The sequence below is a fragment of the Gigantopelta aegis genome, chromosome 14 (genome assembly GCF_016097555.1).
Source record: "Gigantopelta aegis isolate Gae_Host chromosome 14, Gae_host_genome, whole genome shotgun sequence".
In the NCBI taxonomy this organism is placed as follows: domain Eukaryota; kingdom Metazoa; phylum Mollusca; class Gastropoda; order Neomphalida; family Peltospiridae; genus Gigantopelta; species Gigantopelta aegis.
This window is the reverse complement of record NC_054712.1, coordinates 25,632,311-25,644,985: the sequence shown is the minus strand read 5'-3', so window position 1 is coordinate 25,644,985 and position 12,675 is coordinate 25,632,311. Positions and strand designations below refer to the sequence as shown.

Here is a 12,675-nt window from a genome sequence, read left to right as displayed (position 1 = left end):
AATTAGGTTACGCACAAAATACATATCTTTTCACAAGCTACAAATAAAAATTACTGCATAAAAAATTATCATAAATGGTCCCTTTTCAAGTTTTAAATAACAGGGTTTTTTTCTTTTCTGTTTTTTTAAACCCCAAAAACTTTTATTTCAGCATATATTTATAGAAAGTATGCTCACGAAAGTATGTAGATGGAGGAGCAGAGAAGGTATGGATGTAGTTGAAAACTACCACGACCCTTTTTTAATGTATTTTTATTCGGGAGACTTGCATGTAATAAGAGTGTTACCAAGCTATATAATTTGAAAGAAAAAAATGATTTGTTTTGGAATTTTTTAAATATTAAAACTAGTTTTTCTGAAAACTTTGACTTTGGACGTAGCCAGTTCTGGTGGTAGTCCTCAATATTTACATAGTTATTTATCTGTATAACCTATTTATCTATATAACCTTGAAATTTTATTTACCCACAGGAGGAAAATAAAGAGATTGCACTCGGAACCTCCAAACTGAACTATCTGGACCCCAGAATCTCTGTGGCTTGGTAAGTAGAATCTTGGTAACTGGGAATCGTACAACAGAAATAACAAAAGTTAAAGTTTGTTTTATTTAATTATACCACTAGAGCACATTGATTAATTAATCATCGACTATTGGTTGTCAAACATTTGGTAATTCTGACACGTAGTCATCAGAGGAAACCCGTTGCATTTTTCCAGATGCAGCAAGGGATCTTTTATATGCACTTTCCCACAGACCGGAAAACATATGTTGTGAATATGATTGATTAAAAACAGCTAAATAATTTTGCAAACAAATTATATGCATTTTTACATGGATTACCTATAATATTTTCGGTAGAATGAAGGAGAAATGCATGGTGAAAAGGTTTCAGGCCGGCTAATTTTACCCAAATATATCTTTGAGTATTTGCGTCCCCCCGTGCCCCGCGTGCCCCCCCCCCCCCCCCCCCCCCCCCTCTCATTTGCTTGTTCCCCACTCCACCCCTTTTAAGAAGTAATTGTGGAAATAGTCAGGTCATGGCAACTGAATTTTATTTAAGGCTGAAATTACCCTTGATTCTATAGCAGCCAACTTTAGCTGGTCGTTTGATATTTGATAGTCTATTGTATGTTTTATAATGATGTCATTTCTAGACTAATATATTAAATACTTTTTTTTTTTCTAAAGGTGCAAAAAGTGGGAGGTTCCCCTAGAAAAAGTCTACAATAAGACACAGCGTGACAAATTCCGATGGGCAATCGACATGGCGACTGAAGAGTTCAAATTTTGACACCTCATAGATGTTAGGTGATGGTTTTTCTCTCGATAAATGCCCCATACAATTGTACAGATGTGTCTAAATAGTGCTGGCTTAAAAAAGGGGGAAAAACCCTACATTTTTTAAAATATCAAGCCACTGATTTGACGTACAATGTGATTTTCACTGAAGATGTGTTGTGATACTGCTCAAAGCCTGTAGCAGTTAGATATCGGTCATATCAACACAGCTGAAAAACCAAGACAGTTTTACAAATCTAATCAAACACCATCTACCCATTATCTTTCAGAATGTGAGAATGTCTTAACTCTATTTGTGGGATTTTGTTTGTTTCTTCTTTTTTTTAATGGACTATTTAAAAAATTGTTATTGAGAATATTTGTTGATAGATTTAAAATACAGTTATTCCTCTCCCTGAAAATCATTTTACTCTGTGTAAGCAACAGAGGAAAATAATTCTCAGAAGTGAAAGTTTTTGCTGTCATATCTTGAGCTCATGAAATTTAGAATCTATTTAAACATTGTGTATAAAGTATTAATTTCGGACATGTGAGATCTCATACTACCATTGAACAAAAAACCCTATATATTTCTAGATGACAAACAGTTGAATATTAGGAAATGCCTTCACCAGTCTACATTGTCTTTGAAGACAACCTTGTTTTGAATGGAACCCATACTTGAGGAAGTGAATCTAAGGTCAAGGTGATAGAGACTTAGTAGTCAAATATACCAAAATTATTATGTTGACTTTTTATTAAGATCATTTGATTTTAATTTTAAAACAGTATTCTCAACAAAAAGACATCTCTAGAAGAATGTCTTTTATTTATGTTTGAAAACAACCAGCATCAAAGATCAAGGTCATTTTATACTTTGACCTAATCAAGTATTTATTAAAACAGTTCTTATTTGTTTTAAAACCATGGTTTCCAAAGATTTTTTTTTTTTATAGGCGATCCTATATTGGAGGTCAAAAGTGACAGGTCATTGTGACTTGACACATTGTAATATATTATTGGCTATCAGAAATATTTGTTGGAAGCTTGTGAAGTTATTTTCCCCATGGAGAGTTAAAAACCAGGAAAAAGGCAGAATTGTTGGCAATAATTTTTATTATACAAAGTTTCTATAGGGGGCATTAAATTGTATGGACTTTTTATATTGTTGATTTAGTAGAATGCATAGTTACTGTAACGACACAAGATATCTACATTCTGACAAAATGATAATCTAGGTAGTTCATACTTAAATATTTATTTCAAGGGTTTCATTTGCTGTATTCAGTCCAGAATGTATTCATTACATTGAGCATTGTTTATAAAATGTTGAATTTTTGTTTCACGTGACTTGTATGCTACTTTTCATTTTTAACAAAAACGGAAAATCCATTTGTTCTCATTTCATTCTGCAGATGGATATTGTTGGATTTGTCATTTTATTGTGGGAGAAATGTTTTTAATTTGTCATGTTTTGTTTTACTCGTGTTTTTTTTTCCCCCTTCTCCACATCATTTATGTTTTTACCACTAGATGGCAGCACTGTCTTGCCATACTTAAACAGCACAGTATTGTATGGACCCTACCCTAGTCTTTATTATGCATGTCATCTGATAGTCTTTTTATTGTTGTTGGGTTTTTTTTATGCAGCAGTACTGGTTGGGCGTTTGGGAATAGGAGATAGTAGCCCAACAGAGACAACTAACCTGAAATGCTAAACGATGGTGGAATGTTATGGTGTTGATCACAGACTTTTTTTAATTCCAGAAAAGTGTCACCCACATTTTCAAGCAGGTGGTGGTGCTGCCATAAAATAGCCTTGTGACTTGAGAACAGTTCTTTTCTCCATGACTATTAAAGCAGTCCCCTGTGAAATATGTACATGAATATTAGTTTGTTCCAGGGTATACAATTAATAAGGATCTCAAGAGTACACATTATTTTCTAATGTGTTCTGATATTAAATAGATCCTAACAATTATTTGGAATTGTATAATATTCTCCATAGTAAGTACCTGTAACTACCAACTACCTGTTTTAACAACAACCAAATAATTTCCCAAGAAATGTCTGTTTTTTAATGGGATAATTATACATGTGTACAAACTATTTATTGGAAGTCAAACTGCATTGTTACGTAACTACTAACATTACATTCAAGCCACTTGGCTGGATCATGTAAAACAAGACAGCCTGTAATAAAATACAGTTGTCAGTCTGTGAATGTTTTCGTCATTACAATCATCTTGAACAAATAGGTCCATGGAATGAATTTCTACTCCAGGAATGAATTTCTACTAGAGTCCTAAGAAATTAAAAATTCAAATTCATAATATTAAAACCAACATCTTGCAAGTTAACACAATGTGGACTTTTTCATGTCTTTTCATAATGTATGAACAAATATATATGTATTTTGTATGTCTTAAAACAATGCTACATGCTAAATGTGAAAAATGTATTGTAACAGTCTTATTTTGAAAGGATACATTTTAACTTTACAAGAAGTATTTTGAAGGAATGTATTTTTACACAGATGCCCCCTTCATATCATGTAGCACATGGATAGAATGTTGGTAATGATCCAGAAAGAATTAATCAAATGGGTTATGCTGGCATAAGAAATAAATTAACATTGTTTTTAGGATGATTTTGATGTATTTTCAAGGAAAGGTAATTGTATCTACTTTTGTGTACATTATTTTAAATTATATGGGGGGGGGGGGGGGGGGGTTGTGAAAGATACTTGTGATCTACATCATATTGACCCAAAACAAATTTAAAATGATTTTCAAATTGACCTCCCAAAATTAGTTTTGAAATTACATAAAAATCCTATATGACTTGCAAAAGAAATTATTGTTGCCAAAAAAAGTTTATAAATAATTGGTAATTTTATTTTTAATTTTTTTTATTATTAAAGTGAAATGAAAATGGCAGTGAGGTGGCCATTCAAATGTTTTAAACTGGATTTGGATACTACCTAATAGATTGGTGTGAAGATAAAAAGGGGGGGTGGGATTGAACCTGTAAAAAGCATCGTGCAGCTATCTTAAGTACATATTTACATTGAGTAATCCCACATGGGGCGATAAAATACTGTTTTGATATTTATTCCGAAATAAAATTTTTATTATTCTTTAAAATATGAAACTGTATCCAAAGTTAATTGCATTTACAAATTATGTATGATGAAATTTTTTTTATTTCAAAATTTATTTTTTTAAAATTATGTTTCATGTCATTACACCTTTTTTTAAAGCAGTTTCCATATTTTAAAGCATATCTTGACATTTAATAATGTGATGCCATATTTGGTATCATGTCAGTGTTAAAGATATATACACACACACATTGTACCTGTTTCCATTAAAGGGCATTTTTAAAATAAATATGAATTCTATGAACCTTTAAAAAGAGATACTTAGTAGTTGGGTTTTTAAATATTATTTTGTGCATATCTTATGTTTTTGTCTATCTAGATGATCAACATGTAGATAAAAATAAAGACAGGTTGGTGTAAAAAAAAAAAATTGCATATTTTTATATACTCACAGAAAAAAGTTCCTGTGTGCCAAATAAAACAGATATCGAGCAAACTACAAAGTTTGTAAATGGTTTAAATTCGACAAAGATTATGACTTAAGCATAAATGTGCCAATCATCACATGTTTACGAATGACCAAAAATAATTTCTCTTTGTTAAAAAAAAAATTCTGAATACTTGTATAGGAACTATTTTCCTTGAGTATATAAATGTAAAAACAGGATTTGTTCTAAATATGTCTTAGCACATCTCTTTAATTGATATTTGTATTATTTTGAAATTGTTTTTCAACTACTGGTCATTTTGTTGGTAGTTCAGAACAATTTCTTTGACATGACTACAACATATTATATTTAATAAACTAAACATTTCGCCTTACTCGTATCAATAATGATTTCTGCAGTATAATTTATTCCAGTGTGTTGAGAAGGTGTATTAATTTTAATATGAGTGGATTAAGCCATATAATATACCCATCTTCAAACAGTGGTTTCCACATCTTCATTTAGAGCAACATCTACCTTTAAAACAGTTTATTCCTTCATGTCATGACATTTTTATGATATTTTTAAAAAGAGAATGTCTTAACATCCTATTATAATATTGTTTTGAAAGTCGTGGTGATATTGTGAATCTTTGCTGTGTATGTATATTTTGAAAGGAGTGAAATAATGTGGAAAATACAGCATACTGTGAATCTTTACTGTATATATATGGTATTGTGGATGATATTATAATGTATGCATTCATTGTTGTGTATAGGTAACTATAGCACAAGTGACCAAATATTGTTAGATTCTTTGGCTCAGCTGACTTCGGTAGCCTGCAGGGCTCTAGATCTCACTAATTTGGGCACAGCAGATTTTTTGATTTTTTTTCTATATATATAATCTGGTCTGAGCACAGCTAGGTCCTTTTAATGCCACCGTGCCGTGCCGCACCCCCCCCCCCCCCCCCCCTCCAATTTTTTTTAATAATAATTTCAAGTTGTTTGATCTATGGGGCTGAACTTAACCAGTGGTAAAGTGCTCGCCTAAAATGCTTGTTTGATTTGAAACTGATCCCCATCTGTGGGACCATTAATCTATTTCTTGTGCCAGCTAGTGTACCATGACTGGTATATCAAAGATCCATTTTTACTACCATATACGCAAATATTTTCGCGGCTAAAATAATTCGCGATCAGGCTTTCATTTTACATTTTCGCGAGGAATTATTTTCGCGACTGTGTCCCCCGATAATAAAATAAAAATTACCCATATTTCATTTGCCAAACACTTTTCAATGACGATTTCACGCACATACTTAGGACATGTTCACTATGCTGTCAGCGAGACAATTACCATTACCAATATTTATTTACATGCTCATATACCACTAGAGTTTCGAGCATGTCTGTCCCGGGCCCGATCTCTAGATAGCCAGTGAGATGTCAATGTTGTATGTATGTCTGATAAGACTATTGTCATGTTATCGATGGAACACACACATGCGATACAGAACATTGAAAAACGCAAATATAAGAAATAACTTTTCATTATTGGTGATACTCACAAACTTCCATTTAAGGTTACAAAGAAAACAAACAAAATTGAGATTACGTAACAACAGACTTGCACCCAAATGTGTGTCATTTGGATAAAATCCATGTGACCAGGCAGGTTTACAGAATCACGTGACCTTGCGGACCACTGACTGCTTGATTCTGATATGGGTTGGGCGTGTAGAGATAAGACTATATATTATAAGGTAAATAATACCAAATTGGAAATAAGTTCGCGCGTAATTAAATTCGCGGTGCAGTATATTTTATTCGCGAACATATTTGCGTATACGGTAATTGAAAAATATAGCAGGTTTCCTCTCTAAGACTGTAAAAATTACCAAATGTTTGACATCCAGTAGCCAATGATTAATACATTAATGTGCTCTAGTGGTGTCATTAAAGAAAACAAATTTTAGTTTTTTTTATTTAATCTAATTAAGGCTTAACATTGCAGTGGTTTTGAGCTAAGTATTTTGAGGTTGGCTTGTTTGTACATGATTACTTTTGGCACATATTTTGGGCCTAACCTTTGGTGCAATCTAAAGCCTTGCTCTGCATTGTTTGGTTAACAGCCATTACATGTTATGCAAATAATTGTGATAATTAGTCTGGTGTGTTTGGGTAGAAACACCCTACCATCACCCTGGTGACTCCTGATAGCAGCTAGGGTTCTTTTATGTGCTCTTTATCATACAGAGTGGCAAGTAATTAATATTGTGGGCAATGACTTAAGATGGTAAAAGGTGGCAATGATTAACTGTTAGCTAAACACATTTTTAGATTGCTATGATTGGCTTGACTGTTGGCCTAAACCAATAAGATCCAGACCAATTGATTGAAAATAAGAGTTTGATTGGTTTTACCTTGAAGACAGATTGACCTTTCAGTGTTGTTTTGTTGGGGTTGTTGTTACTGCCATCAACATGTCGATATAGTGAGAGTCCATTAAAATAACATTTCCACTTCATTTCTTGGCACCTGCATGGTAAGATAAATGTCTTATTTTATGCAGTATTGAAGCTTTTAATACATTATAGAATATGGCTTTAGTGTCTCAAATTGCTCATGGTTTTATTTCATATTTGGTGTTGGGATTTCTAAATACTTACTCGTGGATATCTTAATGGATAGCTTAGTAATAGTCATTTTCTTGTTTTGGTGTGTGCATGTCTATCGGTACAACTTCATGACTTGATTTGTACGTACTGCTAGCACTTACATGAGAGCCATCATGGCTTTGCCATTTTGTGATTCAACTGTTCACAGAATTGTCCTATTATTTTTCAAATCAAGAGTGTCTGAAATCCTATCTGGTTATCATGGCCTTTGGTTGAACATTAAACATTTTTTACATGTGTCTGAGAAAAGGTTCCCTATGAATTGATTAAATTGTACAATGCTAAAAGCCATATCTAAACATATTTAATTTTAAGCAAAAACCAACTTGTACCTTATAAGTAAAAAAAGTAAAACTGTCTTAGAATTGAAGACATCAAGCCGCTTGTAAAACTTAAGTGTACCCTTGAATCTTAAATAAATTCTTGTCCATTCAAATACCAGTAACATGTATTTTGTTGAAGTCAGAGTCTGCACTTTATAAACAGAGAAGAACTTTATATATTCTCATAGGTCATTTGGTAACATGAGAGAAACGTAGAACAAAAAGTACAAATTGTTTAGACAACTGAGCAATGCGATTAAAGAATACAAACATACAGGTTAACTGTCGGCAAAAACAAATATATATTGTTTAAATGTGGGCCTTGCTGACATGACTAATATGACTTTAATTGCCAATTCTTACAGCATGCACACATGCTAATCGGCTCACTTCTGCATTATTCATTGTGTCAAGTCATTGGGATCTTTTTCTTCTTCTTTTTTTAAATACAGGGACAGTTTCCTTTGTAATTCTAAATAACCACTAGCTAATGCTAGCTTGGCATTACAGCTAAATGATCATGAAAATATTTGTACTATTTTTAACATCATCTCATATTATTTTGTTCACCATGACGCATGCAGTGCTAAGTTGTATTGTGTAATAATACCAGGCTGTTGTGGAGTACAAGTTTTCTTCAGAACAATACAGTAAAAAAGATGTATAGAAGATGTTGCCTGATCTGTGTGTTTTTATCAACATTGTGACATGATTCCCACCCCTCTTCAACAGATATTATCCATTCCACGGTGTATTACTATAACAGTGCATTAAAGACTGCAGAAGCCCATGTTTTATGTGAGAGGTACTCCTTTAGTCTCAACTATTTTGTGTCCATAGTATTGTTATTTGCTGCAGGTTTGGGAATAAAGGAGCCTTCAGAGTGGGTGCCTTGTCTCAATAAATTATTGAATATTATGTGTGTTTATTTTTATTTATGATTATTTTGTTTACTGTGAAATCTTTTTTCTTCATATACATAACGAAAATATAATATGAATTATGATACAATCTTTTCGATCGACAAATTTAAGTACCCAACAAAATATTTTAGCCCACGAAAATAAAAGATTTCACAGCACTTAATGGAGACATGAAGGTTTGTTGTTAAAGTGTTGTATTCATTATGATTATGTTGACATTTGCTAATAACGTTTGCTTCTCTACATCCTCGGAACCAGGGCTCCGATTTAAGGGTGGCTTGAGGCAAGTGGCCGCAGTGCCTAAGCCATATGCTCCAATGCCCCAAGAATTAAACAGTTTTTGTGGCCAATGGTGGCTGTGCATTATTTTGCGTGTTAGTAATTGGTCATCATTCTGGAACACGACTCATGAAAAAAATTTCTATAACAAAAATATGAAACTTTTTACACTTATTTTGGATCTATACCCCAGAGATTAATTTCAGCCATAGTGACAAATGTTATACGTCCGACCCAGGGCCCGGTAACAAAGCACTCGTAATACGTCGGACGTATACCACATGTTCATGTGAATCTGTTCCATGACCATCTGTATGAACCAATACTACAGCTAGATAGTTGCTAACAGACATAAATATTTTCAATTTTGGACTGGAAATAATTGCACATATAATATACCGCAATGGTATGTGTTCTATTTGGATTTAGATTTCAATGACGAAAAACATCTGCGTAGTGAGATCTCAATTCTTTCATTTGACCAATCAAAACTTGATTAATTTGAGCCATAAACCCCACCCCCCATATAAGAAAATACATTATACAAAACAATTTGAAAAATAATATAGCATTTAAAAAAAGACAAAACTACACTTAAAATGATCTATTTACAAATTGTACACAATGGTATATTGTACAATTGCAGAGTACAAATGAAAATATTGAATATATACAATTTTATTACAAATAATACAAAATTGACTTCCATTTTTTTTTTTTCTCTCCTAAAAACCAAAATATATTCAATGAATGCCATAATTCAGTATATTTTGCAGTACTTAATTCTTTTAATTACCTTTTCACCAATTAGCATAAATGGCCCGATAATTTAATATCACCCCTACCCCGACCAGTATTTGTTTAAATATTGATTACCAAATTACATACAAAGCCAACAAAATAAATCTGGTTCTTGTATAATAATATACTCTTAAAAAAAAGTTGGGGAACCTGAAATATTAATGTTATACGTTTTGACCACAGACATCCCATTAAAGAACATTCGAGGCTGTTTATCAACACACCGAAACACATTCCATAGTTTTCACATGCATCACGCAGTTGCCCGTGGATGTTTCATTCTCGATTTTGACAATTTCCAGGAAGGTCCATTAATAACTGTGGAACATTATTTCTGTCAAATCTTTTTCATTCTGTTGATCATAGTTGTTATTGTTTTATTTTTAGTCATTTTTATGGTTTGAATTTGCGATTTACTGATAAATAAAACCCCCGTCAACTTTAAAATTTCACTTCTGACCCCAATCGTCCTTCAAGATCTTTGGTGTTTACAAAACGTACTGTAATACTGAACTACCGATTGTATTGTTTGCCCAATTAATCCACTATTATTGTATAACCATTCCCCACAGCTAATATGCCTTACAAGTTTGGCAATTGTAAATTCTTATTAAGAGTTCCCCTACTGTTTTTGAAGAGTATATATATACAGTAGTCTTAAGATGATACCAAAATGTGTAGGCCTAATTAATGCAACTAGATTAATTTCATTTCAACTTATTTTTTGTGCTTATATAAAGCATGCTTTCTTGGGCACCGTTAAAACTCTCTCTGAGTAGGAGCCGGTACCGGGGTGCGAACCCCGTGGGTTCTCCAGAGGTATAAGGCTTAGCAGGCTGCTACTCTTTGGGTGTTTAAGTAAGCGTATTGACGTCGTGGAAGCGCCTTTAATTGCCGCTACACTTTAATTGACCGTGTGTGACAATCGATGGTTGGTTGGAAATTTTTTTGAAACTTAACTACACCGGTATCCAAATCTCTGATCGGTAAAACATGTTCTTCATACCTAATTAGGTGAAAGGCCTTCAACACCCTTTCCTTTGACAAAGGTCGATTGCCAATTGTCACAGACAACGAAGCTTGCCCTTCACTACAAGTACTATTACTGTCTTAGTGCCATACTCTTCAGAGATAAAACAAGCCTCGCCCATGATTTTTTATTTATAGTGATTTTGCTAAATTACCCCCAAATTAGCACATTAAAATTATTTACCACAACCATTTATTTTTATCCAAAAGATAATATTTGAAGACTTACAAAAGCAACAGTACACATAGTTAATCCTTTATTCTTTTCAACACAGATGATACGGACACCGACGGCTATCTATCAATTGAAAAGCTGTTATTCTCTCGTGTTAATCATTAAAACTGCAGTGTCCACGCCTTCTCCATTTCTAAGTGGGTGTATATTAATTATCTGTTCTACATTAGATATCTCGACGATATGCCACATCCCAAACCAGAATTTTGGAGAAAAACAAAGTAAGCTATTAAATCTACAAGACGACAATATAAAACTTAAAGCTACACTGGTTTACGTTTTGAATACAGTAACAGGTTACAAAGGTATAGGCCTACAGTTTCAAGTACAGGTTACCTAGATGGTTATGGCCCTGGAAGTAAATGAACTTGTATAAATGGTCCTAAAATGAAATATAATATACTGTCAAAAAAGAAATGAATAGGTGAAATATTCATGTAATTATGTCTAATACAAAGTGGCATAATTTCGTTATTTATGATTGTATCAGTCAAATTTGACATGATTATGTGACAATGTTCTTGCTATGGATTGACGGTAGTGGAGGCGTTTTTGTCACCAAACAGCGTCGTACGAGGGTGCTGAAATCAGTACCTTGTGTGACCACCAGAAGCAGCAATCTCTGCGCGACATCTCCTTGGCATAGGCTGAATGAGTCTGAATCCGGGCACGTGGAATCCTAGCCCATTCTTTCTGCAGTGCATGTGACAGTTGCGAAAGCGTCTGAGGCTCCGGGTCACGCTGGCGTACACGTTTGTCCCAGTTCATTTTGTAGAAAATCCATTGTTACATGTGCCGTATGCGACCTGGCATTGTCCTGCTGAAAAAGTTCTCTCTGTCGATCCAAAATGGGAAGCATGTGACGGCGTAGAATTTCGTTCCGGTAGCATACAGCTGTCAGGTTGTCTTGTACGAACACAAATTCACTTCTGCCGGTGTATGAGATGGCTCCCCACATCATGACACTCCCTCCACCGAATCTGTCAACCTGGACGACGCAGTTGTTGGCAAAACGTTCATTGCGGTGTTTGTAAACATGTCCTCCATCACGTCGCTGTAGAAGGAAACTCGCCACCAGTTTTCCAAGTTCCACCCCTGTACATTCGTGCACCAGCAAACATGTAAATGTTGACGTCGCAGGACGGGGCCAACATATGGTCTTCTAGCCCGTAAACCAGCTTCTCGAGGTCTGATCCGAATGGTTTGTGCAGACACCTTTCTCAAACCAGGTATGCGTCCAGCAGTGTTCGTTGCTATGGCAGTTCGGTGACGCAAGTGCAGAACCCGGATGTAGCGATCTTGTGTTGCAGTTGTTATGTGAGGTCTTCCACTTCTCGGCTGGTCTTCAACTGATTGAAACTGCTGGTACCTGTCCCAGAGACGTGAAATGCTGCTCTGACGGACGTTGTGTGGCGTGCGACTGCTGACTGCGATTCACCTAACTGGAGGCGGCCTATTGCAATGTTTTGATTCGGCAGGCTTAGTCTTGGCATCTTGTAACTCGTCTACGTTGAAATGGAAATGAGGCATCATTGCAAGCATTGCAGCTTTAAATACCCATCACTACCCCAATCTTTTTGGGGGAGCATGCTGTC

At 34.4% G+C, this 12,675-nt stretch overlaps 1 protein-coding gene across 2 annotated transcripts in view; it reads left to right on the top strand.

Annotated features, from left to right (window-relative positions):
• LOC121388615 (DNA topoisomerase 1-like) overlaps nucleotides 1-8,731 on the top strand; it is a 36,713-nt gene extending 27,982 nt beyond the window's left edge. The window contains exons 19-21 of one of the 2 annotated variants that reach the window (XM_041520025.1): nucleotides 472-542; nucleotides 1,190-1,309; nucleotides 1,877-8,731. In XM_041520025.1, coding sequence (XP_041375959.1) covers nucleotides 472-542; nucleotides 1,190-1,292 — 174 coding nt within the window. In that variant the 3' untranslated portion in view covers nucleotides 1,293-1,309; nucleotides 1,877-8,731. Of the gene's footprint in view, nucleotides 1-471; nucleotides 543-1,189 lie in introns of both variants that reach the window. The other variant, XM_041520024.1, reaches the window with a different exon arrangement.
• The last annotated feature ends 3,944 nt before the right edge of the window (nucleotides 8,732-12,675 follow it).